General features: G+C 51.6%; 1 protein-coding gene across 2 annotated transcripts in view; it reads left to right on the top strand.

Annotated features, from left to right (window-relative positions):
- Window positions 1–27,476, top strand: part of KCNQ1 (potassium voltage-gated channel subfamily Q member 1) — a 344,375-nt gene that overhangs the window by 241,800 nt on the left and 75,099 nt on the right. For both annotated transcript variants that reach the window (XR_010841317.1, XM_059070209.2), the window contains exon 12: window positions 25,507–25,582. Coding sequence is in view for 1 of the 2 variants with exons in the window: in XM_059070209.2 (XP_058926192.1) it covers window positions 25,507–25,582 (76 nt within the window). In the remaining variant the exon portion in view is untranslated. The remainder of the gene's footprint in view (window positions 1–25,506; window positions 25,583–27,476) is intronic.

Here is a 27,476-nt window from a genome sequence, read left to right as displayed (position 1 = left end):
GCCCGTCCCAGCTGCCCCCAGGGGCTCCGCCCAAAGCTGCGGCCTGCACCCTGCCTGCTTAGGGCACCCTGCGTCCACTCTGGGGCCTCCTCCAGAACAGGAGGTGACACCCATGGTGAACAGGAATGTGAGACTCAGAGGAGAGAATGTTCTGGGCGGGGCTGGCACCAGGTGGGCTGAGCAGCTGGGGAGTTTCTTGGGGCGTCCGAGTTCCCTGAGCTGTTTCTGGGCCTTAGTGAGGAGAGGGATGAATTTCCTGCCCACTCCAGTCCCAGCGAGCACCTGACGCCCGAGGGGGTACGAGATGCACCTGTTTTGGAGCCCTCACCTGAGGCCGGGCAGAGCTGAGACCTGTCTGAGGTCACTCCCAGTTGCAGGTGTGCACGTGTGCATTTATTCCTTCCTTCATTGCTTCGTTCATTCGCCACGGATTCCTGAGCCCTCTACGTGCCAGGCATCGTCCTGGGACCTGAAAATACAAAAGTCAACGAAAGAGACAAAATCCCCTTCCATAGAGCAGTGGGTGAGGGCAAGGCCTCAGGAGAGGAAAGGAATGGCCCAGCCAGTTTTCGTGCATTTTCTCCCATCAGCGTTATAATTCACCTATTGTCTTGTAGGTCTGTAATCACTTCCAGGTATACCTTTGCGTGCTAGGCGAGAATCCAGCTTCATCTTCCTCCATGGAGTGACCCCATTTTCCCACCCCACCTCCCAACCTCTCCAGGCTGTCTCGGTGGCTGCTGATGTCATCTTAGTGGCCGGCTACATTCCCAAGTATACAAGGGGTGTGATCCCACACCACTGTTCTGCTGTCCAGAGGACGTGCCAGCACCACACAGATAGGTTGTAATGCCAGCTGAAGACCTACCCTCCTCCGCACATTATCCCCTTTTAAAGTTCAAGTTGTGTATTCAGAACCTTTGTTCCTCCATGTCAACTTTAGAGTACACTTATGGAGTTTCTTAATTTCAATGGAAAGTTTGCTTGGGATTGCATCAACTTTATAGATTAAATTTGGGAAAAATTGAAATCTCTATCATATTATACCATCTCATCCAAGAGCAAGGAGTCTCTCTGCAGTGACTCGGCACATCTTCTAGCTGCTCCACTGGAGTCTGCAAGTGTTTTTGAAGGGAGCCTCTGGCGGAGGTTTGCTTTTGTCATTCCCAGATAGCACATCCTCTCTAGTGCTAAGTGGGAACTTATTTTTCCTGGGACTTTATTGCTGGAGTGAAGAAATGCCACTGATTTGAGCAGGTTCATCTTCTGTCTGGCAACTGTGCTGGACATTTTTATCGGTTCTAGTCACTGATCTGTTGATTATGCTGATTTTCTAAGTAGGTGACCTAATCAGCTACAAATAGTGCCAGTTTTATCTTTTCTCTCTCAATCCTCACAACTATTTCTTTCTTTTCTTTTGCATTAAGTGAGATCTCTAGGACCACCTTAAGTAGCGTGGAGTCAGGGGCATCCTTGTTCCAGATCTTGGTGGACGCGCATTTAAAGTGTCTCCATTAACTGGATGGTTTGTTCCAGGCTTTGATCTATAAACTGCCAAGTTAAGGAAGTTCCTTTCTATTTTTATTCTTCAGAGATTTAATTTTTTACTGTGGTTTTAATGCTTTCTGTACTAACAGGGATGATCATGTACTTTTTCCCTTGAGGTGAGAAGCATATTGATAGAGTTCAGGTGTTGAACCATCCTTGCATTCCTGGCATAAAACCTAATTTGTGCTTCTTTTTTTTAATACAATGTCATGTTTGGTTATCTAATATTTTGTTTAGGATTTTTGCTTCTATGTTCATAAGTGAAATGGACCTATAATTCTATTTTCTTATATTTTCCTTTCATGGATTCAGAATCAAGTTCACCAGCCTGTTAAAATGAACTAAAAAATGTTATTATTTTTCCACTTTCTGGAACAACTTGTAGAAGGTAGGAATTTCTGTATTAGGTGTTTTATAAAACTTTGGCAGAGGTCACCTACAAAGCCATCCAGGCATGAGTTTTGGGGGGAGGTCTTTGGTTACACCTTAATTTCTTAGCTATATGTTTATTCACATCCTCTATTTCTTCCAGCGCCAACTTTGACATTTTATTTAGCTCTAGGAATTTATCCATTTCATCTGGATTTTCAAGTTTATTGACTCATAGATGTCCCTAATACTCTTTTTAAAAGTTATTTTTGCAGTTTCCATTACATCTTTTATCACTTTATCCACATGTACATTGGCATCTTTGGTCAATCTCTACACCTCTGTCAAAGGTGTTCTGTGTTGCCCCGTTTTTTGAAAAAGCAGTGTTGCAGAAGTCTATCTGCCTTAGTAATCTTTGCCAGGTATGAGCCACCACCCATTTTTGTATGGCCCATGAGCTAAGAATGGTCTTTACATTTTTAAATGGTTGAAAAAACTCCAAGGAAGCATAAAATCGTTCTGATGCACGAAACTTACATGAAATCCAAATTTTAATGTCCAGAAGGTAAGTTTTGTCGGCACACTGCTACACTCAGCTGTTTCCTCACCATCTACAGCTGCTTTCAAACTACAGCAGCAGAGTGGAATGAAGGCACAGTCTCGTTCAAGTTCCTCATCCTGGGGTCCAAGGGCCAATCTGCTGTAGCCTCATCATCAGCACCTCTTGCCCCGCCGAACACACCCACATCTGTCGCCTCCCAGTCCTCCCCACCTCAGGTGTGCCCTGTGCACCCAGTGGACTTGGTCAAGGTCCTGACCTTGCTCGCCTTTGAAACCCATGCTCCCCGAGCTCTCACTTGGCGCTTGGTAACTTGAGTTGATTTGGGGGCTCTCGCCCTCCCTCCAGGCACTTACTCTGCCCAGCCTTGCCCAGTCATGGTGCCGCCTGAGTTCATCATGGTCCTGGGGTAGAAGCTGGGCCTGGGTGATGGTGCCTGGTGGGGGGGGGCGGAGGGGGGGAGGCCAGGGGAGATTTTAAAGCAGTTTTGGAATCACAGAGTCGTTACAAAGGTCATACAGGGAGCTCCCACCTAACCCCTCACCCAGTCTCCCCTGTGGGTAACATCTTACATTAGGATGATAATTTGTCACAGCTCACAAGCCAGCAGTGGTGCATTATGATTAACTGAAGTCCACACTGCCCACAGATTTCCAGTTTTCACCCAATGTCCCAGGACCCCGTCCAGGGTCCCCCATGACATTTAATTGTCACCTCTCCTCAGGCTCGCTTGGTTGTGACAGTTGCTCAGGCATCCCTGGCTTTCGATGACCTTGAGAGTCTCAAGGAGGGCTGTCAGGTGTTCTGTGGGACGCTGCTCTATTGGGATTTGTCTGTTCTTTCTCTCGTGGGCGGACTAGGGTCGAGCGCTTTCTGGAGGAAGCCCCCGGGGGTGAAAGGCCCTCATCCCATCGTGAGGGCACGCTTATCACGGTGCTGGCCGAGTCAGCCCTCAGCAGGTTTCTCCACCATCCACTTGTCCTTCTTGCCCCTCCCCGTACTGTCTCCTTGGACCTGCCAGAGTCAGTCTCTGCGGTGGACCCCTGAGAGCCCCAGGGTGGGCAGATTCAGGAAGAGACCCCCTGGAGAATGAGGTCTGGCCTCCGCCCGGATCAGAGCCGTGACCCTAGTTGCGGGGGCGGGGAAGCTGGGCAGGCAGACGGAGTGTCAGGCCAGACGTGGGAATCCACACATGGCCCCTTCTCAAAGGCGGGTGCTGTCCCCGGGGCCCTGGCGGGGTCCTTGGGCCTCTTTCATTGGGTACATGCAAGCCTCGCCTGGCCCATGGTGGAAATGCAAATCTAATTAGTCTGGCATTGAGCCCGTCTTAAAAGTATTAACAGAGCCTTAAACTGTGCTGTTGGATGCGGATGAAGAAACGCCTTAGAAAGAAATTACCGGATGGTGACAAAGCCCCAATTTATTAGTCCTCTCCAATGGGGGCTGTGCAAAGGACGTTAATTACTTTAATGGGACTTATTTTGCTTCGTTGCCCAAAGTAATTGGTTTATTAACCTCTCCTTTCCTTTGGGGGGAGGGGAAGGCAGAGGGCCGGGTGGTGGCCCTGGGAGCGCCTTGCCCAGCCCTCTGCCCCTCAGCCCAGCATGCCCGCCCCCACCCCACCCCCGGCAGCCCACTGCCCTGTCCCTGTCGGCCTGGCCCGGAGCAGCCCAGCGCCCGTCCATTTGTCCTTGTTGGCCGGGCACTCGCTATGGGTCCTGCACTGGGAAAGCGGCCGTGAGAGCCGGGGCCCGTCCAGAAATGTGCTGCAGCCCCATCCGTGTACCCCAGAGCAAAGGAACACGGCTTCGGGGAGGCGTGGGTGCACCCCACAGAAGGGCCCAAGGCTGGAGAGGGCAGGACTGGCAGAGGACTCCTGGAGGAGGGGGAGTAGAGAGCAGACGGGGAAGGATGTCCAGGGCGGGGTGGGGATCGGGGGGTCAGGGTGTGCAGGCCAGGCAGCCCAGCCTGGGGAGCCGGCTTCCTCAGACATCGGAAGATAGGAGTGATAATGTTTGCATTTCAAAACATCCCTCCAGCTGGAGCAAGCCGTCCCAGAGACAGACCAGGAGTCAGCCTCTGCCTCACCACCCACAGGGGGATTCCCCAGAAGACCGCTCAGGCCTGGGGCCCTGAAAACAGTATCTGATCTGCAGAAGTCAGTTCACCCCCCTACTCGGCCCTCAGGGCTGGGTGAGAGGCCAGCTCTGCCCTTGTGCACACCCAGCACTGCCCTCGGCCTGGCCCAGGAGACGCCCGGACCCAACAGGAAAGACGCCCCCCCACCAACCCCCAGCTCCCTGAGTAAGGCGGGGATGGGGCAGAGTCTCCTTGTGTCCCTGGCCCGTGGGTAGGAGGAGAAGAAAGTGCCCTTCGGGAGCGCTGGCCAAGCCAGAATGCCCCTGTCCCCATGGCTCGCCCTGGCGGGACCCGCGTGCCCTGCTCTCCGCGTGGACCCTGGGAGCTGCACCTGCCCTGCTTGTCCAGGGACAGTGGTTGCGTGTGCTGGGGGGACATGGTAGGAGGGGGCTGGAGCTGGGGGCGGTCATGGGACTGCATGGCTTTGGGCCCCCCAGGCGCCTCCCCGCCCCGCCACGGGCTCTCGGCCTGGAGCGGTGCCCTGTGCGACACTCCCTCCAGTTGAGTTGGGTTCCAGGTGGGGGGTCCGGTCCCAGGGCTGAGCCAGAGGTGTGGGAGTCCCCAGGCAGCCTGGAACGTGGGGTCTCTGATGCCCTCTCTACTTACGGATGGGGACACTGAGGCCCAGAGTGTGCAAATGAGGCCCCAGAGGCCACCCGGGGCCCGCTGCGGGGGGCCCCCGCTGTCACACCAGGCCTGGCGGTCACAGCGCACAGGGCCCGGCTGCTGCCTGCTGCTTCCTGGCTCCCCAGGGGCCCCAGGCCATCCCTCCCTCTCGGGGCCTCAGGTCATCGGTCATGTGAGAGAGACACACTGGGCCTTTCTCGCCTCTGCTGTGAGCTTTGTGGTTGTTCTGGCCAGGTGAGCAGCGCCCCGCTGATGGCTGGGTGCGTGGCCCCCCAGCCGCGAGGAGGACCCACCTCCCACTCTGCAGCCGTCACCTCGCCCCTGAGTTTAACCGTGCCGTCCTCTGTGCCGGTCAGACATGAGCTGTTGGGGTGGGGGAGGGTCGAGGCCCCCAGAGCAAGGGGTGGGGGTGCATGTTGACCCCAGCAAGTCCCTGTGGTCGTTCTTGGCGTCCAAAGCTGCCTGGTGGCTGCTCGGTTAGTGTGAAAGGGGCTTTGGGAGGAAAGAGGCTCAGTGCCTGGCTGGGCTTCACCAGGATCCCCCAACTCAGCTGCTTCACCCCTGATCTGGAGGCCTGTCCCCCCAGAACCCCTCCAGGAAGGATCGGTGGATGCCATGATTTCCAGGGGGTGCAGACTCTGCAAGGGCAAAATGACCCCAAAGCTCAACCAGAAGCCCAGGAGATTGGGGTCCAAGGTGGGAGGGACCTGGGGGGCTGAGGCCTCAGCTGGGGACAGGCGAGGACATGTGCCCCCAAGTCCGCTCACCTCTGCAAGTCTGGGAGGGGATGGGGGTCTGAAGACAGGGCTCTGCCTCTCCTGAGCTGTGTGCGGTGGGCAATCGGCTCTGCCCCCTTGGCCTTCACCGTGTCCTCCTCGGCACCGTGGGAATAACGAGTAGACAAAGCATGCGTTTACAAGCACAGGGCCTGGCTCACAGTAGGTGCTCATCAGTGGATGAGAACAGGGTGGGAGAAGAGGAGGAGAACCGCGGTGCGGCCGGCCAGACCCCCACCTGAGCTCTGGAGGGCCCCCCCCCCACCCCGAGTCCAGGTCTGTGCTGAGAGCAGCCAGAGGCGGGGCCTCTGGGGAGGTTGAGACTCGCCTTGTGTTCTGGGAAAGGCGGGGTCCTCAGTCCAGGGGCCGGGGTCACCAGAGATTGGGGTGCAGACTGGTGGGTGGCCTGGCAGGTTACGGAATCTGTTGGGCTGGGGGGAGAAGACAGCGGGACGCTTAACGCGGGCTTTGCCCCCAGACACTTGTGCAGGGATCCCACCATCAGCGCCCCAGGGCAAAACCCGCATCAGCTCTCTGTCACGGGGGAAGGGGCTAGAAAGAGCATCGCGTGCTTTGTAACAGCCTCAGGGGGTGACTCGCCCTTTCCTCATGCCTGAGAGCAGGAAAGCAGGGCCCCCGGGGGCAGGGCGGGGCTGCACACAGCACCTCCTTCCCCACAGCAGGCCTGCTCAGCCCCTCCTAAGATGCCCCTGGAGCCTGGCAGGACCTTCTGGGTTCTGACCCCCAGGCTCACCCATCTGGAGAAGCCCTATTCCTCGGGTCTACGTGGAATAGCCCCGGTTTTAACTCTGAGTCTTTCCCTTTCCTGTCCGGAACCCGAGTGGCTGTAGAGACTCTGTCCTGACTGGGTTCGTACGTAATTCACGAGGCTTCGGGAAGGAAATGCTCACAAATCACTTTCCTAGACGAAAATCAGTAAGAAGCCCGTGTAACCCGTGTAATTCTTCCTCGACGTTAGGGGTTTTCTCTCCTTTGCTTTAATCAACGAGTTCCCAATAAGTCATTTCAGCCAGGCCATTACTGATGGCTCATAATCTCCCGGGGGCTGCGAGCGAAATGGGACCCCCGGCTCTTTCCCTGAAAACACTTTTCTTGTTTTCTTTCTCTGGCGCGCTGGAAGCAGGCCAACTCGCCAGTTCCATTAACTTAATGAGGGCTGACAGCCTGCAACAAACGTCCTCATAATCTCCCCAGGATTTAAATGGGGTTCTCCCCAGCCGCCTTCTCACACCCAACCTCTCTCCCTCTGTCTGCTCCCCCGCCCCGCTCCCGGGACAAAGCCGGGACAAAGATGCGTTTCTTCACTGGCTCCTTCCCAACAGCTCTGCCGGGGCAACCTCAGACTTTCAGGCTGCCCACCCAATTTAGGGCACCCCACTGGGGCCCGGGGACCACTCTCCCCACACCCCAGGAAGGGCCAGAGCCTGGTCCTAGTGATTTCTCAATACCTCCTAATCTCCAGAGCTCAGAGCTGCACAGCTGTGGCGGCTTTCCTGGACTCCACTTCACTCCGAGGCCACGTCCTTGTTATGATGAAACCTCAGTCCTGGTCTGCGCTGTCCTTTCTGGTCCCTCCAGCTCCTAAGGCCTCCAAAGCTCAAGGAATTTGCTGGAACCGGCTGAAACCCAGCATGGGGATCTGTGTGGGGCTCTCACACCCCGCATCCACTCGCACCCTTTCCAAAGAGAGCTTCGGGCTCTTAGGAGGAAACGGATGCCGGCGATTACAGGGGGACCCGGGTCGTGGGGCAGGGGGGTCTCCAGCAGCCAAGTGAAGGCGGGGCTTGAGCTGAGTGTCCGAGTCGGTGGCCGTGGCACTTCCCACCCCCAGGAAACCTTTTCCCTGACGTAAGGACTCGAGTCCCGCCCGCTGTCTTGGGGAGCCGTGGTGGAGGTCCCACACCTGCTCGCCCAGGGTCACGGCCAAGTCAGCCCCTTCCTGGCCATGTTCATGTGCTCCATGGGCCCCGGTTTCGGGCTCTTCCACACCTCACAGGCCGTCCCAGGCAGCCCTCGGCCGGTGTCAGCGGCAGTTTTTACACGCAAGCCGTCCATCTCTGGGTGCCGTGCCCCTGCCCAGGTGACGGCACCAACGGCGAGCGCTAGGATGGATCCGGGCGAGGCAGGGGCAACAGTGCGTCAGGAAAGGTCACCGCGGCAAGGGGCTGAACCCTGCAGAGGCTGCCATTTCTCCCCACAAAACGAGGCCCCTGAGCGCTACGCGTCGGGCTCGTGTGGGGATGGAGTGACCCTCGGGAAACGTTCCGCTTGGTGCCACCCAATCGCTGCTGGCTGCAACCACTGTGGTCAGCATTTCTGTCCTTCCCATTGGAGTTTGATGGTGCCCTTTTCCACCGGGCACCGAGCACAGCACTGCCCAATCTACCGGCCTCCCCCTGTGCCCCTCCTCCTGCCCTCACTTGGGCCACCAGCCACGTGGACCTTCTTTCTGTCTCTCCCTCCGGTCCCCAGCCCTCGCTCGGCCGTCCTCCCTGCTGACTGCTATCTCCCACCCCTTCCTGTCTCTGCTGCTCCCCTGGATGCTCTCAGGCTCCTCAGACGGGCCCTATCCTCACACTCTGCAATCCGCAGTGTTCCCCAGAACTGTCACCTCGCTGGCCAGACCACCAGCCTGTCCACCTCTCTCTTCCCTGACCCCGGTCCAGGGTTAGCGATGGGTGTGGGGCTTTCTGGAACCTGGGCCACTCCTGACTGTCTTGAGGTCTCTGTATTTTGGCTTTTCCATCCTCACAGCTCGTCTGGCCCAGGACGTCCCCAGCGGGGGTCACTCTCCTGCCCGGCTGGTTTCAGCTCCCTGGGAAGTTGACCTGGGCTGACTTGGGTTGACTTGGTCCGCCCGGAGCTGAATGGAGTCGAGTTGTCTGAGTTGGGCTTTCAGCTTCACTGAGGTCACCTGACCCAAGCCGAGTGAGTTAACTGGAGGTGACGTACACCAAACTGAACTGAGTTGGACTGAGCTGCTGGGTGGTCCAGTCTGTGCTGGGTGGTCTCTGGGGGTCCAGTCGGCTGCCCTGATCTTAAAGAAACCGAGAATTTCCTTCTCTCCCTCAGTTCTGGGGTGTGTTGAAATAAGTTAAACCATTTCAGATCCATGGCCAACTCCATTTCAGTCACCTGTCCTGAGGTCCTCGAAGAATTTCACTGCCAGCTGGCTGCGGGGAGGGGGTAGTGTCTGCTCCGGCAGGCCCAGGCTTGGGGACCAGCATGGGATCGCTCTGACTTTTGGATCACGGATATATGAAAACAATCTTCCAAAGACTTGAGAATCCAACGTGTTTAGGGTTCCGCCTGTGAAACAATTTAAGGGAGAGAGAGAGAACCTGCCCAGAGCACCGAACGTTTTGTTCTGTTTGGGCCCGGTTGTGAAGGACCCAGCAGGTGACCCTTGTTTTTTTTGCACACCCTTTGCAGGCGGTTGGGAGCTGGGGCAGGGCGGCCGGGAGGCAGAACAAGGTCTGTGATATGCGCCTTGGATTAAAACGGGTCCTTTGGCAGCCACATGGTGGGGGATGGATTGGAAGTGGGCGGCTGAGCCAGAACAGGGGCTCCTGTTAGGGTCCTCCGCGACATCCCGGAAGGGAGAGGGGCCAAGCCCAGTTGCACCCCTGAGGCAGCCAGCCGTGTCCGCGAAGCACGCGGAGGTAAGGTCCCACCCCAAAGACGCTTGTGCCCTGGCCAGAGCCAGGATGGCTGGGGGCGTCCCCAAGGCTCCCAACCCTTCCCCATCCCCTTGTCCCCAGAGAAGCACCGGCACCTTCCCTCCCAGCACCTGCTGTCAGGAGTGATCTAGGAAGATCAGCCACACCTTTGAAAGCCGGTTTTAGCGTATTCACAGAGTTGCACAACCGTCACCACTCTGCCTGATTTTAGAGCACGTTCATCACCCCGAAAAGCAGCCCTGCACCCGTCAGCCGTCACTCCCCACCCCCGCTCCCCAGCCCCAGGCAAACACTCATCTCCTTTCCATCTCCGTGGATTTGCCTATTCAGAACATTTCACGTACCTGGGATCCTATACTATGTGGTCTCTTGTGCCTGGCTTTTTTCACTCATCGCGCTGTTTTCAAGCTTCACCCGTGGTGTAGCGAGTGTCAGAGCTTCATTCCTTTTTATGGCTGAGTAAGATTCTATTGAATGGATATGCCACATTTTGTTTATCCGTTCGTCAGTTGATGGACACTTGGGTTACTGCCACCTCTAGACTCTTAGGAACAAAGCCGCTACGAACGTTCACGTACAAGTTCTTGTGTGAACATGGGTTTCCATTTCTCTTGGGCATTTCACTGCAAGTGGAAGGAATCGCTGGGCCACATGATAATTCCAGGCCTCACATTTTTGAAGGAAGCTCCAGGCTATTTTCCACAGTGACTTCCCCATCTTTCACTCCCACCAGCCGTGCATTCTTGACAATGTTTGTTCTCGTCTTTTCACGGTAGCTGTCCTGGTGGGTGTGAAGTGGCTTTGACTTGGGTGTCCTTCATGGCAATGACACTGAGCGTCTCTTTACCTGTTGATTTGCCACCGTGTCTTTTCTTTGGAGAAATGCCTATTCAAGTCCTTTGCCCATTTTTAAAAATAATTTTTATTGGGTGTGGTTGATTTACAATGTTGTGTTAGTTTCGGGTGTACAGCAGAGTGAATCAGTTATACATACACATATATCCGCTCTTTTTTAGATTCTTTTCTCATATAGGCCATTACAGAGCACTGAGTAGAGCTCCCTGTGCTGTAGAGTAGGTCCTTGTTAGTTATCTATTTTATATATGGTGGTGTGTATGTGTCAATCCCAATCTCCCAATTTATCCCTCCCCTCCCCAGTAACCATAAGTTTATTTGCTACATCTGTGACTCTATTTCTGTTCTGTAGATAAGTTCATTTGTCACCTTTTTTAGATTCCACAAGATTTAGCACCTATACGATTTGCAAAAACAGCAAACAAACAAATGAAAGCAGTGCCAGCAGACACCTCACTTCCTCATGTTGTAATAGAGCGAGCCTCAGACAGAGGGGCAGAGAAGTTTCTTGAATGTGTGCGCCCGGCCAAAGGAGCAAACCAATAGGTGAAAGAGGGAGTGAAACTAAGTGAAACAAGGCCCCAAGGGATTTCCCACCATGGTGAGCTGTCCACACCATGAGAGGTGTGCTTTGTCCCAAGGTGTGTGCTGAGCCCGGTTCCCAGCTCAGCTGCATATTATTTCCACAGTCACCTTGCGTGTGTGGGGGGCAGGTCCTAACCACCTTCGGCCCCCACTCCTGATATGACTTGAGGTTTGTAGGGATACACGCCCGTCTCAGGCCGGAGCCCTGCATCTTCACAGATGAGCAGAGTCTTCTAGACGTTCCTCCCCGAACATGGGGGCTCGGGGGCTCGGGGGCTCCCAGGCCAGGACTGATCGCCTGCTCCTGCCTCCAAGCTCCGAGCTGGATGTGGGGAATATCTGGGCCACATGCCTCAGCCCCAGTGGCGACCGTGAATTACACGGTGATCATTCGATTACAGTCGGTGTTTGGGGCTCCCGGGTGCCGTGACAGCAGGGGAGTGTGGCCACCTGACACCTCCCTGGGGAAGGGGTGTGGATGGACGTGAACAAGGGTGGGCTGTGACCAGGAAGGAGGTGAGGGAGGGCAGCAGCCTGCCCGGGGGGCCCTCCAAGCAGGCGTGAGCGTGGCCCTGGATGTGGCAGGGATTGGTGGACGTGGGAGGCATGGTGGGAGGGTGGGCTGCAGAGAAAGCTGCCGGCTCAGTCCCCATGGCGCCTGGGCTGGGCCCTGTCCACCAGCAGCTCTGGCCTTGACCCCTGTCAGAGGTAGCTACGGCTGGCCAGCTATGGAGCCACCCTACATTCGGCTCAGGGTCAGCAGAAGACAGGCACAGTGGCCCCTTGGTCCACCCGTCCGTCGGTTGCTTCTCAGACCCAGGCGGGGCCAGGCCGGGGCACTTCACGGCCTATCCTGAGCTGTTTTTGTCAGAAGCCAGTGGGCCGCGCTGGCCGGGCGGGCTGGTTTGAAGTCTCAGGATTGTACAACCTTCACCCCGCAGGGTGCTATCTCTAAAGAAGTCGCCTGACTCGACCACAGACACCCCCCCCCCCCAGCCCTCAGGCAGGCATCCAGAGCCGGAAGCCAGAGCTGCCCCAGCGGGATGTGTCAAGGGCGGGAAGGGAAGACCGCAGGGCAGCGAGCCCCCAGCCAGCCCGGGTGGGCAAGACTTGGACACAGAGTCCAGTCTGAGCTGGGTTGGGGGCGAGGGGGCCTGGGCTCCCCCCCCGCCCCTCCCCCTCACAGAAACCAGAGCCGGGGCAGGAGGGTGACTGGGCTGTCACGGGGACAGAGCTCACACTGCAGTCTTGACCTCAGCACTGCCGCCAGCAGGGAGGCCGAGCCACGAGTCACGAGGCTCTGCTTCCCTGGGCCTGAGACAGGGACACCCTGCCTTCCTATCAGGGCCGGCACTGGGCAACAAACACATACCAGGCCTCCAAGGGAAAGGTGACAGCAGCCTGCTGTCTCTGCACACCCTCCCCAAACCCCTTCCTTTGGAAAGATCTGAAAGGGAGAGTCCCCACAGTCAGCCACTTCCAGGGGCAAAAGAGCAAGCATTCTGGGAGACCAGAAGGCGGTTCATGGAACTGTTCCTGGGTACAGACCTTCAGGGATGAAGTCAGCAAGGGGCTGGTTCTCTATGGCTTCAGCTGGGCCTCAGGCTTCGCTGAGCACAGCAGCCCACATCTCTGACAAGGGCTACACCCTGCTCCCTGGTTCAATCATTTCTGCTTATATTGTTATCATTTCCACCCTTCTGCTTTCTTTGGGTTTCATTGGCTCTTCTTTTTCTAGTTTCTTAAGGTAGAAACTTATATCTCACTGATTTAAGACTTATCTTTTCTTTTACTATGTCATTGAATGCTATAAATTTCCCTCTGAGACCTGCTTTAGCTGCATCCCTCAAATTTTGACATGTTTTCATTTTTCATTCAGTTTAAGATGTTTGTATAAAAGTGTGATGATCTGTTCCTTGAAAGTTTGGTAGAATTTGGGATAAAGCCATCTGGCCCTGGCTTTTTCTTGTGGGAAGATATTTTAACCACCACTTTAATACCTTTAGTGGCTGTAGGCTTATTCAAATGTTTCCTGAGTCAGTTCTATTGAGTTAGATTTTCCCCTGAGAATATAGCCGTTCCTGTCTAGGTTTTCCAAAGTCTCTGGCACATAGTTGTTGAGAATACTCTTTTATTAGCTTTCAAATCCCTATTCTTAATGTTTCCTTATTTTCTTTTATAATATTTTTATTTCTATCTTCTTTCAGTCTCACCAGAGCTTTATCTATTTTGTTAGTTTTTTTTAAAGAACAAAAATTTTGCTTTATTTAGAAATTTCAAAGACTTACATCAAGGGAAAGATATACCATATTCATAAATAAGAGACAGTGTTATAAAGATGTCAATTCATTTCTTCCTCCTTCATCTATAAATTCAGTATAATTCCAATAAAAACTCCAATAGGTTTTTTTTTCATGAAACATAATACGATGACTCTAAAATTTCTGTGGAAGAATAAAGAGCCAAGAATACCAAGACCTTTATAAGAAGATCAAGGAAAGGCCATTTCTTCCAGGTACCAGGACATGGTATAACACATAGTAATTAAGATGCTGCAGTGTGGGTGCAGGAATCGATAATTAGCCCAGTGGTATAGAGAGCCCAGAAAAGACCTGCACAAGTGTGAGGTTTTTGAGTGTGATCAAAATGGCATTGCCAGTTGCTGGAATAGGTGATTATTCATAATGAGAAAGTGAAGTTGGGCCCCGACCTCACACCATATTCAAAAATTCACTCCAGGTGGGCCTAAGGATTAAATGTCAAATACAAAGCTTATAACCATTGGAAAATATAAGTTAGTTTGTATCTTTCAAAACTTAGCATAAGGGAACATTTCTCACACGAGACGTAAAAGCATTGACTATGAAAGAAAAATATTAATAAATTTTGTTTATGTAAAATAAGCATTTCTGTTCATTAAAAGATACCTTAAAAAGTGAAAAGATAATTTTCAAAGTGGCATTTGCATGAGTTTTCTATTGTTGCTGTAAGAAATTCCCTCAAACCTGGTGGCTTCAAACAACATGCATTTATCCTCCTTTGGTTCTGTAGGTCAGAAGTCCCACACAGCCTGAGGGTCTGAAAGGTATCACAGGGCTGGTTCCTTCTGGAGGCCCCAGGAGAGAATCCATGCCTGAACTTTTTCAACTTCTAAAGGGTCCTTGGCCGTTACCTCTACCTTGAAAGCCATCACACTGCTGCTTTCTGGCCTCTTTCCCACAGTCATGGCTTCTTCCAACCACAGCTGGGAAAGGCCCCACTTTTAAGGACTCACATGTCTAATTGGGCCCACCTGGATAATCCAGAATACTCTTCCCATCTCAAGGTGCAGCACCTGAATTGCATCTGTAAAGTCCCTTGTGCCACGTAAGATGACATATTCATAGGTTCTGGGGATTAGAACTTCTTTGGGGAGCCTTTTTCTGCCTAAGACAGGAATAGCCATTCCCAATACATGAATTGACAAAGAATTGGTTGGTTGGTAGGTAGATAGATAGGAAGGGAGGGAAGGAGGGAGAGAGAGAGAGAAAGAGAGAGAGGGAGGGAGAAAGAAAGAAGGAAGGGAGGGAGGGAGGAAGAAAGACAGACAATTTACATCGAACTAATCAATAAGTGCACAAATAACGGAACAGAAAAATGGTCCAGGTCTGTGCCTTTCACAGTGGAGGGCACATGGCCAGTCAGTGTGTGAGAGCATCGCTGATACCGGTTTCATCTGGTGTAAATCCCGAAGCCTGATCACTAGGGCAGCAGACGGGGATGTGGGGCAATGGGGGGCCCCGGGTCTCTCCTGAACCGCTGGTGGGATGCTTAGTAGGGCCACCACTTTGAAGGACAGTGCGGCATCACCTAAGGTGCAATCTCACATACTGATGACCCGCTGTGGCATGCCTGGGTACTCACCCAGAGGGAACTCCAGTCCGTGCCCAGCCGGAGAAGTTAACCAGGAGTGCTTGTCGTCCTGCCCTCACCAAGCCACGTGCCCATCCTGGAGGGAGAGTGAATGTACTCGGGATGTCCACATAGACGTGTCCTTTCCACCAGTCAAAACGAACGCACCAGAGGGACTCACAACCGTGTGGGCGGGTCTTGGCAACATAAGCCCAGGGAAAAGCATAATACATTTCTATAAAGTTTAAATCACTAAAATAGAAAATATATGCCCTTTTTTGGATATATATAAGTGTGATAAAGTTATATAATCAGGAAAGCAAGGAGTGAGGGACATGGATTCAGGTCCATGGCTCCCCAGGGTGGAAGAGGCAGGGGGATGGTTGAACTGGGGGCTGTTGGGGTCTAGCTTTTATTCTGAGCAGTGGGTTCCTGGGGGTTTTCTACACTATTGAGAGAGAACAACCAACTCTATAATGATGGATAAAAAAATGAAACACCACAACCAAGTGAGATTTATTCCAGATAGACCCGGCCGGTTCAATATTCAAAATTCCACTAACATAACCCATCACATCAACAGGCCAAAGAGAAAACTCTCATGATCCTATCAAGTGATGTGGAAAAAGCATTGATAAAATCTAACATCCATCTGGGTCCTCCTCTTTGTTGAAGGGGTGGCAGAGGGTGCCTCCTTTCTCAGGCAGAGGGAAGGGGACGCGCGCTCTCCTGCGGGGCTCAGTGTGCCCAAGGTGAGTCCTGCCACCCATCCCACCTGCCTGGTGTTGGAGCCACCAGAAAAGGGCACTCGCCCCCTCCCCGGGCCAAGCCCAGCCCGGAGAGAGGAGAAGGCCCTCAGAGAGAGGGGCCATCCAGGTCCTTCCCCAGAGACCACAGAGTCTTTGTGTCCAGCAGAGAGGCTGGCTATGGGGCTGTCACCAGAGCAGGGGCCAGGCCACAGCAGGCCTGAGCGGAACTGGCCAGGCCCCGGTGTCCCCAGCCCTGGCTTCCCTTTGGCCTGGGGGGCAGCTTGGTTGCAAAGGCCGTGGCTTTGTTCTGTGGACCTGGCAGAGGCGAGGGTGGCAGCAGCCTCTGGAGGCCATTGGGGCAGTCACTGGGTGTGGTCCTCTGTTCAAGTGAAGTGGGATCTACGGACCTCGGGCCTCGTCCAGGCCTCGGCGGGCACGGCCAGTGGGGCCCTTCCCAGTGGGGCACCTGTGGAGGCCCCGCCCACCGCCTGCTCACACACCACCTGGGGGGACTGCAAGAGGCGGGAACCTGAGGCCAGGGGACGTCCCCTCCCGGGGCTCAGGCCCGGGGTGAGGGGCCCATGGGGCCAGTGGCCCAAGCCCCAGAGGAGAAATCTCAGGACCTCCCGGAGGCTGCTTTGGCTCCCCATCTAAGCCCGTGTGTGTGTGTGTGTGCTCACGCGTGCGTGCGTGCGTCCTGAAGTGTATAAGGTGCGCCCCCTCCCGTGTAGGTGCACAAGTGTCACCAGGCCTGGGTGCTGCATGCAGGGGGCCCCCATGAATGCATGTGCTCAGGTGAGCCCTGGTCGGAGGAGATGCGGGGACATAGACCTGAGAGCCTTCTGCACATGGGCTTGGACCACCGTCCAGTTACGTGGGGGGCCTTGGTCTTGCTGGAGTGCATCTCATATGCTCTGTGCTCAAAAGTGGCCAACTCTGGGCTAAGCAGAAACCATCTGTCCCTGAGAACTTTATTTTTTATTATTATTTTTTTAACATCTTTATTTGAGTATAACTGTTTTACAATAGTGTGTTAGTTTCTCCTTTACAACAAAGTGAATCAGTTATACATATACATATGTTCCCATATCTCTTCCCTCTTGCGTCACCCTCCCTCCCACCCTCCCTATCCCACCGCTCTAGGTGGTCACAAAGCACAGAGGTGAACTCCCTGTGCTATGTGGCAGCTTCCCACTAGCTATCTAATTTACATTTGGTAGTGTGTATATGTCCCTGCCACTCCCTGAGAACTTTAAAAGCTGCTTATCTTGAAAGCCTTTTTTAAAAAACTGTGGTATGATTTATTTATTGTAAAGTGCACAAATCCTGCAGGAACAGATCAGCTTATTTTTATGTATAGAGACCCTACATAAAAACCCACGAGGTCAGGACGTAGAACACTTCCGTCCCACCAGCAGTTTCCTCCCCGCCTCCCCAGGGAAGCTTCCCCCGACGGCCCCCTACCCCAGCCGCCACAGGTAACCCCTATCCTGGCTTCTCTCACCATAGAACAGTCTTGCCTGTTCTTGAGCCTGCACGGAATCGTATTTGCATACAGCTTTGTCACTGGCCGGCCTTCCTATGAGGAAAGCTGCTATAAAGATTCCGATAGATATATTTGGTGGACGCGAACACTCGTGTCTCTGGATTAAGTATCTGGAGAATACAAAATGCCAGGTCCCAAGGCTACAGCCAAACAGCTTTCCAAAGTGAACCAACACACGTTCCCACCAGCAGCGCATGGGAGTCTGTCAACTCCACATCGTCTGCGACACTGGCTGTTGTCAGCCTTTTTAATTTTGGCCATTTTAGCGAGCGTATATGGGTACCTCATTCGGGTTTTCATCTGCATTTCCCTAATAAGTAATGATGCTGAGCACCTTCTCATGGGCTTACTGGCATTCGGACACCCCATGTGAAAAGTGCCTGTTCAAGCATCTTTTTAAATCATGTGGTCTTTTCCTTACTGATTTGTAGGCATTCTCAGTATATTCTGGCTACAAGTCCTTTACCAGAAAATATCCTTTCCTGGCCTGTAGAGCATCTGTTCATTCCTTTAATGATGGCTTTTGATGTCTAGAAGGTCTTAATTTTAAGGAAGGGCGATTTGTCAAATTTTGTTGTTGCTGTTGTCAGTGTTGCCTGTGTTTGGGGAAATCTTCCAAGGTCATAAAGATACTCTCCTGCTCTCTTCTGGAGGTCTGATGGTCTCTGCCTTCATGCTTTGATCTAAAATCTAACATGAATTAATTTGGTGATTGCTGTGTGGCGGGGATCACGGCTCCTATCTTTTGCATACAGCTATCCAGATTGTTCCAGTACCATTGACTGAAGACAACGTTCTTTCCTCCACTGGATTGTAATAGTGCCTCGGTTCTAAACGTAGTGACCACATATGCGCGTTTGTGCTTCTGAATGTTTTATTCTGTCCCGCTGACCTATCCTCTACCTAATGCAGCTGTGTTAAAAGTGTATTCTAGGGCTTCCCTGGTGGCGCAGTGGTTGAGAATCCGCCTGCCGATGCAGGGGACGCGGGTTCCTGCCCGGTCCGGGAAGATCCCACATGCCGCGGAGCGGCTGGGCCCGTGAGCCGTGGCCGCTGAGCCTGCGCGCCCGGAGCCTGTGCTCCGCAACAGGAGAGGCCGCAACAGTGAGAGGCCTGCGTACCGGGGAAAAAAAAAAAAAGTGTATTCTAATACCACATCCCTCTAACACACTGTGCTCATCACTGTAGCTTTACAGGACATTTTGAACTCTGGCAGTGTGAGTCCTCAACTTTGTTTTTCTTCAAAATTGTCTTGTCTACCTTAGCCCTTTGCTTTTTCACCAATATTTTAGAGTGAGCTTGAAAATTGTGCCCCCCAGAAATGAATAAATAAAAGCACTCTGCTATGGATTGGAATTACATTTGACCCATACCTCAAAATTCACCTCTTAACAAATATTGAGTCTTCCAATTTATAATCATATTATAAACCCTCAACTAATTTAGGGCTTCTTTAATTTCTCTCACTAATGCCTAGTATGTTTCTGTGTGTAGAGGTCTTGTTCACCTCCAGGAGATTTATTCTTAGGTATTTGATGGGTTTTGATGCTGTTATAATTGGTAAATTTTTATTTCATTTTCTAGTTGCTTGTTACTAACATAGAGAAATGCAATTGCTTTTTGTATATCATCTTTTTTTTTTTTTTTTTTTTTTTTTGCGGTACGCAGGCCTCTCACTGTTGCGGCCTCTCCCATTGCGGAGCACAGGCTCCGGACGCGCAGGCTCAGAGGCTGTGGCTCACGGGCCCAGCCGCTCCGCGGCACGTGGGATCCTCCCGGACCGGGGCACGAACCTACGTCCCCTGCATCGGCAGGTGTACCCTCAACCACTGCGCCACCAGGGAAGCCCTGTATATCATCTTTAAAACCAGTGTTCTTTCTAAATTCATTTAGCAATAGAATAATTTATCTGAAGATTCTGAAGGGGTTTTTAACGTATATGATTATGTCGTTTGCAAATAATGACAAAAGTTTTATTTTGTCCTGTCCAATTATTGTATCTTTCATTTCCTTTTTTTTTTTTTCTCTCAATGCATGGGCTGAGACTTTTGGGATAATATTAAGTAGAAACGGTAATGGCAGACATCCTTGTCTTGCTCCCCGTCTCAGGAGGAAAGTGTATAATATTTCACCATTAAGCATGATGTTTGCTTAGATTTTGTTTGCTTTTGTGTTTTTTTTTTTTTTTACATAATGGAGTTTCCTCCTATTCCTAGTTCTCTAAGAGTTGTGTTTTTAATTCTGAATGGGTCTTGAGTTTTATCACATGTTTTTCTGCATCTTTTGAGTTGCTTATATGTTGTTTTCTTACTTGTTCTGTTGATGTGGTGAATAATGTTGATTGGTTTTCAGCTGCTAAACCAACCTTGCATAACTGGATTGAACTACACTCGATCATCTATCTTTACATATGGCATTGGGTTCAATTTGTTGGTATTGCGGGTAGGATATCTGCATCCATGTTTATGAGAGAGATTGGCCTGTGACTTTTCTTTCTTGAAACATCCTTGTCGGGTTTTGATATCAAGGTTATACTGACTCATAAAAATCCTCTTAAAAGATTTGTATAAAGTTGGTATTATTTCTTCCCATTTAAGGAAGAATCTACGGGTGAAATCATCTAGACCTAAGGCTTTTTTGTGTGTAAATTCCAAATCTAATTTATTTAATTAAAATTGGGCAATTTGGATTTTTAAGTTTCTTCTTACGTCCGCTTTTATATATTGTGGTGTTTTTAGGAATTAATCTATTTTACCTAAATTATCAAGATTATTTTTGTACATAATATCCTCTAAATAAGTTTTAAAAATATCTCTAGTTAGTCTTTTCAGAAAATCAAATTTTGGCTTTGTTGATTTTCCTTAATGAAATGTTCAGTTTTTATTTCATTGAATTGTGCTCTTATCTTTATTACCTCTTTCTATCTACCTTCTTGGGGTTTAATTTACTATTGTTTAAACTTCTTGAGACAGACTTCGGCCTCTCCTCTTCTCTTAATATATGATTTAAGATCATAAGGTTTCCTCTAAACACTTTTTCATGGTACCTCAAGCACTTATTTAGCTGTAAGTTGTGATATAGGACATTTTTATTATTATTCAATTAAAAGTATTTTCCAATTCTTATCAGATTTCCTCTTTGATCCTTGAGATATTTAATTTCCAAAACACTTAAGGATTTTCCAGTTATCTTTTTCTTATTCATTTCTAGCTTAATTTCTCTGCCGTCAGAGAACATACATATATGACTTACTTTCTTTGAAATTTGTTGGAACTTGCTCTTCAAGCCCTACACATGGTCCCTTCCGGTAGATGTTCCCTGTGCGCTTGGGAAGCTTAGACACTCTTTGGGCACTGAGCACAGTGTTCTGTAAGCATTGACCACATCAAGTTCCTACTCAGTTTGTTCAGACGTGTCTCTCTTTAGATGTTTTCACAGCTCCTCTATCTGTTACCCACAGAGATGCATTCAAATCTCCTACCATAATTGTGGATTTTCTCTTTTACCTTTAGTTCTGACAGCTTTTGCTTTATATATTTGAAGCTTATGTTGTTAAGTACATACAGATTTAGAATTGATCTCTTCCCACCAAATTTTGACCACTTTTTTTTTTGTCATGTGGCATGCAGGATCTTAGTTCCCCAACCATGGATGGAACCCCCTGCCCCCTACAGTGGAAGCATGGTGTCCTAACCACTAGACTGCCAGGGAATTCCCTTGACTGCTTTTTAAATGATGAAATATCCCTCTTTATCTCTGGCAATACTTAAAGTCTTCTTTGTCTGATATTAGTTTACCTGCACTAGCTTTCTTTGGGCAACACCAATGTATGTCTTTTTCTATCCTTTTACTGTCAACATTTCTATGCCTATCTATTTTAGTATATTTATAGGCAACATCAAATTGTTTTTTTAAATCTCATCTGACAATCTTAGTTTTTTAAGTGGAATATTTAGTCCCTCTGCAATGCATGCAATCTACTATCTCACTTTTCTTTTTCCCATTTGTTCCATCACTTCCTTTTGACTTCCTTTCCTGCTTCTTTGGGTTCATCAAAAATCGTTATTAATTAATTTTTATCCCCTATTAGCTTGTTAATTCTACAGCCCTTTATTATTCCATCAGTGGTTGCCTAGAGATTATCAGACACACCCTTGACTCACTGGAGTCAACCTCAGATGAGCACTTTTACCGTTTCCCTGACAACACATGGTGCTCAACACTGCTTATCTCCACTGATGCCGCCTCCCTTTTATGCTATTTTTTTCATGTATTTTTAGCTATAGCTATGCCTTAAGCCTCAGGAAACATTATCATGATTATTTCAGTCAATTTAATTTACTAACTTAAACATTCTCACATATCTGTCCTTTTCTACATTCTTAATTCCTTCTTGTATTTCTGTTCATCCTTCTGGGATCATTGCTCTCTACCTGGGGAGACCCCTAAATCGTTCTTTCTGTGCAGGTCTCCCAGCAGTGAATTCTCTTGGTCTAGTGTTCACCTTCTTTTTTTAAAAAAAATTATTTATTTATTTATTTATTTATTTATTATTTTTGGCTGTGTTGGGTCTTCATTTCTGTGCGAGGGCTTTCTCTAGTGCGGCAAGTGGGGGCCACTCTTCATCGCGGTGCGTGGGCCTCTAACTGTCGCAGCCTCTCTTGTTGCGGAGCACAAGCTCCAGACGCGCAGGCTCAGTAGTTGTGGCTCACGGGCCTAGTGGCTCCGTGGCATGTGGGATCTACCCAGACCAGGGCTTGAACCCGTGTCCCCTGCATTGGCAGGTGGATTCTCAACCACTGCGCCACCAGAGAAACCCTCACCTTCTTTTTTTATAATTATTGTAGAAAATATGCATAACATAAAATGTACCATTTTAACCATTTTTAACTGTATCATCCAGGGGCATTAAGCACATTCACGTTGTTGTGTAACCATCACCATCATCTCCAGAACTGTTTCATCTTCCCAAACTGACACCCTGTCCCCATTGAATGCTCACTCCCCATCCCCCTCCCCTCAGGCCCAGCCCCACCATCCTACTTTCTGTCTCTGTAGACTTGACGACTCTAGGTCCTCATACAAGTGGAACTATACAGAGTTTATCCTTTTGTGACTGGATTATTTCACTTGAACCTTCATTTTTAAGAACGTATTTGATGGGTATAGCATGCTAAGTTGGTAGGAATTTTCCTTGAGCACTTTAAGGATGTCATTCTGGCTTTCATCCTTTCCATTGACAAGTCAACCATCAGGATAATGTGTCATCATTCCCCTCCCCCACCCCCCTGACTTTAGAGCTTCTGCAATGTTCCCTGTGCCTTTGGTCTTCAGCAGGGTTACTCCGATGGGCCTGGGTCTGTTGTACCTTGTCTCTCTCTCCAGCTGGATCCAAAGAGCTGTTTGAATCTGTGGCCTGATGTCTTCCATCATTTTGGGAAAATTCTGTGCCACTGAGGCTTCAGAATGATTTGTTCTCCATTTTGCCTCCTCTCCTTCTAAGATGTTACATGTAGTAGAACTTCTAACCTTATCTTATATGCCTTGCACTTTTTCCTATATGTTTAATTCTACTTTCCCTCCATACTCTAACCTGGCTATTTTCTCCAATTCACAAGTATTCTCTTCTCCTCTGCTATCAAATTCATCTACTGCATTTCTTAATTTCCATGAGTGTCCTTTCTGTTCTGGAATTTTCTTTCTTTCTTTTTCATATAGATTTTACTTCTCTGGTGAAATTCTCCATCTTGTCATCTATTTTCTTGAACCTATTTATCAAAGTTATTTTCAAGTCCTTATCTAAAAACTCTGAAGCAAACCAATTCATCCGTTTGCTCCTGAGTCTGTGGGTCAGCATATTGGGGTCCTCATCTGGCTGGTCTCACCTGGCTCATCTGAGTGGCAGCTTGGTGGTGACTGGGTGGTCTCAGCTAGCCTCTGGAGTCTGGAGCTGTCGGGCTGTCAGCCAGGGTGATTCAGCTCTCCTCCATGTGGCTTTTCTAGCAGCCCAGCTCAGACATGTCCACATGGCAGCAGCATTCCATGATGATGGAAATAGTTGGGGGGAACTCCAATCGGGGGGAACTGCAAAGGATTTACACCCATCTCTAACCTCCCCCCGCCTGCCCTCTGGCCATAACTTTTTACGTTCCCCCCAAAGCAAAATTCACTCACCTCTCCAAGAGACCCCAAAGTCTCATGCGATTAGAGACGGCACCCTGTCCAAAGTCCAGCATCTTATGATAGGCCTTTTTTTTCTTTTCAGCCTCTGCCCAGTGCCTGGTCCCCAAACCAGCACTATGCATTTCAGGATTTTGATATGATGTACCCCACTTTGGGGTCCTAATTTCTTTTAATCTATTGCAGCATGGCAAACCACACCTAAATTTAGCGGCTTCACACCACAGCTCTTTCCTTATTCATGAGTCTCTGGGTCAGCAGTTTGGGCTCGGCTCAGCTGGGAGGTTATCCTGCTGGCTCTGCGTGGGGTGACTCTCGCAGCTGCAGTCCCCTTGGAGGCTTATCAGGGCCGGATGGTCGAAGATGGCCTCAATTCACATGCCTATTGCTTGGTGCTGGCTCTTGGCCAGAGCACCACGATTCTCCATGTGGCCTCTCCAGCCAGCCAGCTCAGGTGGTTCAAGCGACCACATTACAAGAGCATGCAAGTTATACACGATGGGACTTCCCCAGCAGTCTTTTCGTCACAATGAGGGTCAAGGTCAGCCCAAATTCAAGCAGTGGGAAAACGAACTCTATCTCTTGATGCAAGAGCTACAAGTCTTTAAGGCATTGAATCTACCACATCTTTAGATCTGTTTCCGTGGTCTGTTTTGTCCGTTTGTTTTCCATCTGTTGAGTATTAAAAACAAAATAGAGGCTCCATGATCTTATCCCTACAGATAATTCGGTTTTCTCTGGCATGCAAAAGGTGCGGGACAGAGCACCTTGCTTCAGGTGGGGATTGAGGTGATTTGAGGCTATGGCAGGGTTGGGGGGTCTCATCTGAAAGCTTGGGGTGTTTGCCAGGACTCCGGCTCCTTGGTGACTCTGAATCACAATTCTCCTCTCCCCAGTGATATGAGTCTGTGGAGGCCTCCGCTTAGCTTTTCATCCTTCTAGCAGCTGCTTCTTGCTCCATTTCTCAGGATCTCACCCCATGCTGTGGAGCTTAGTTCACAAGTGCTTCGAGGGGAAATTGCGTGAAAGGGGGCTTCCTTCTCTGTGACCCCCCATTCACCAGGATCTCGGCCCATCAAGTCCTGGATGTCTTTGCAGCCCTGGACTCCTGTTTATCTTGCCAGCCCAGGGATCCCCCTGCCTCCCATTTGGCTCATGTGCCCCACACAACAAATGCACAAACGCACACGTGGGCTCTCCCAGTTTGTTTCTCTTCTGGGATCTCAGCCCTCGGAGTCCTCCTTGCTCTCAAAGCCATCACACAGCTGTGGTGGTGTTCTCAGCAGAAGGTGTGATCAGATGCAAACTTCAGAGCCAGAAGCAAAATCCCCACTGGTTCCATGTGGATGTATTTCCTTCCGGTCTTTTTCCTGTGCACATATATGTATATCAATGATTGTGTTTCCCTTTTTAATAATGTTTCTAGAAGGAACTTCAGAGGGGACACCACACGGTCTCCTTAACAGGGTGGCTCAGGTGGTAACTATCCCTGGCTAATTTGTCCGGCAGCCCTATATTTTCCAAGTGGGTACCAGTGGGCGGGCTATAGAACCTTCCAGCTGAAAGGGGCCTTAGCTGTCATCTGTTTGTACCCCCTCCCCACTCTACTAGTGAGCAGCCAGAAGGCCCAATGGTAGAAAGAAGCTTCTGTGGCTCTACCGTGAGTGAGGGACATAGCTATTGCCAACTCGGGACCCTGACTCCTACCCCACTTCCGAGCAACGAGCAAGGCCAGGGTCCCTCTAGGGTCATCCCCTAATTTAAAGCCTCTTGGCCTCAGCATCTCCTCCTGCCACCAGGATGTGAGCTTGCAGAGCCCCATCTGAGGGGGTTGAACATTCTCCTTGTTTCTGGAAAGGCCCAGCCCTTTGCCAGGGATGGGGGGCACATTTGGGAAGCCTCCAATCCTCCGACAGTGGTGGGCACACAGGATGACCATCAAGGTCCCCACTCACACCCTCCTCCCCATTCTCCACCGCAGGCTGCGGGAGCACCACCGGGCCACCATCAAGGTCATTCGGCGCATGCAGTATTTTGTGGCCAAGAAGAAATTCCAGGTGAGTCCTGCACTCAGCCCTCCTGCCCTGGTCCACCCTGAAAGCCCCTCTCCCACCCACAGCGCAGGCTGCGGGGTCTCCATACCCTGCCTTATCTGAGACCTGACCCTTCACCCATCAAACACCCTGCCATGACTTCAGGATCCGTCCCCAAGACAGCAGACCCTGGAGGGACACTTCCCTGATCCCCCAGACCCTGAGGCCCAGCACAGAGCCCAGATGCACGCAGAGCCTGGGGGCTCACTCGCCCCTCCCCTGCCCCCACCAGACACGAGTGGGAGTGACTCAGGGAGGGTGCGGAGCCCGCCCTGCGTCACCTGGGCAGGAAGTGCTCTGTCCCAGGCCGTCTCAGGGCTCTCGTTCCCGTCGCCCACCCTGTGCAAGTCGGAACAGAGGGGAAACCCAGCCCTGCTCTGTGCCCCGGGGTGGCCCACCTTTGCAGGGAGAGGTAGGGTCTCTCTGGCTGGACGGGGCTGGAGACTGTGGGCTTCCCCATCAGCACTCCTTGCAGGGGTGGGTCTCCTGCAGCAGCTGCTGGGAGCCCGCAGAGGAAGCCAGCTGGCGGCAGGCTGGGTGCCCTCCTTCCTACGTGGGGACCATCCTCCATCAAGGACCGGGACCCAGCTCAGCCCTGAGTCTGAGAACATGGAGACTTAGCAAGCAGGGGCCCTGGGACCCTTGGGGGAGGCCATTCTCTTTCCAGGAGGCTTGGCCACCGGTGCCTTTCAAAAGTGAGTCCTTGGTGGAGCCAGGACTGAGGCTCGCCCAGAGCCAACCAACATCCACATCCCCTGGGCCTGCTTCGCCAAGCAGGGGAGGTTGGGGGTGACTTGTTCACACCCCCTGGGCGGTCACAGCGAGGCTGGGACTAGAGCCAACCCCCTCCGGGCCGTGCCTCCCACCCCAAGCTGAAGGCTTGACACTGGCTCTTTCCAGCCCCCTCAGCAGAGCCCTCACCCGCCTAGGCCACAGAACCAGACTCGGTGCGGGGTTCTGGAAAGACCCCACGCCCCGGAAGCCCTGGGGAAGATCCCTTCCCCCGCTGGTAGTGGGAACAAGAGCCCAAGGTGCTGGCCCAGAACGGCGTCCACGGGTGCCCAGCCCTCACACAGGCTCTGCCACGACACGACCGCCACTGATCCCAGCCCCAAGGACAGGCCTGGTGAGGCCCTGCCCCAGCTGCCCCGTTCCTCCGGCTACGCGGCAGCACCCGTGGCCGCCTTGGCTGGGTGGTTTGCACACAGAGTCCCCGGTGGCATCCTGCTGCCTGCCCATCGGTCTGCCTGCAGCCCTGCAGGGAGGCCGTCCCCACCAAACTGGCCCAAGTTGTGCTAAGGCTCCCCCCAGGGCCTGGGACCCCTCATTGTTGAAACAAAAGAGTCGTGGTGAATTCTATTGTCGGCCGGTGCCAGGAGGTCTGCCCGGCAGTGTTCTGGGCAAGATCCAACGGCTCCGGATGGAGGGCGTCTGGGTTCTGTGGCTGTTCCTTTCCCGAGGGCCCGTTGCCGCGGTGCCAGCAGAGGGGTGGCTTGGTGGAGCAGGGAGCTCAGGGGTGCTGGGTGAGGGCGGGCTGGCTGCCTGGGGAGGGGGGAGGAGGAATGGCAGGAACCCCCTCAGGGGTCAGGTCTGAGCAGGACTGCTCCCAAGAGCGGAGGAGGCCCCCGGAAGGGCCATGATGTATCACCCTCGCTGGAGGGCCATTGATGGTGACGTCTAAAACCACAGACGTCAACCTGGGGAGCAGAGGGGTCAGTGGGGACTCTTCCAGGATGGGGACGGTCCCCAGCCTGAGCAGCTGGGCCACCAGCGTTCCGGAGCAGGCCCCAGCAGGGCAGAGACCATAACCTGCTGCCTGGGGCACTGTTGGGCCATGCAGGGCCATGCCAGGGTGGAC

This window comes from Kogia breviceps, chromosome 7, assembly GCF_026419965.1.
Source record: "Kogia breviceps isolate mKogBre1 chromosome 7, mKogBre1 haplotype 1, whole genome shotgun sequence".
Taxonomy (NCBI): Eukaryota; Metazoa; Chordata; class Mammalia; order Artiodactyla; family Physeteridae; genus Kogia; species Kogia breviceps.
Note: the sequence above shows the minus strand (reverse complement) of the source record. Positions and strands in the feature narration are given on the sequence as shown.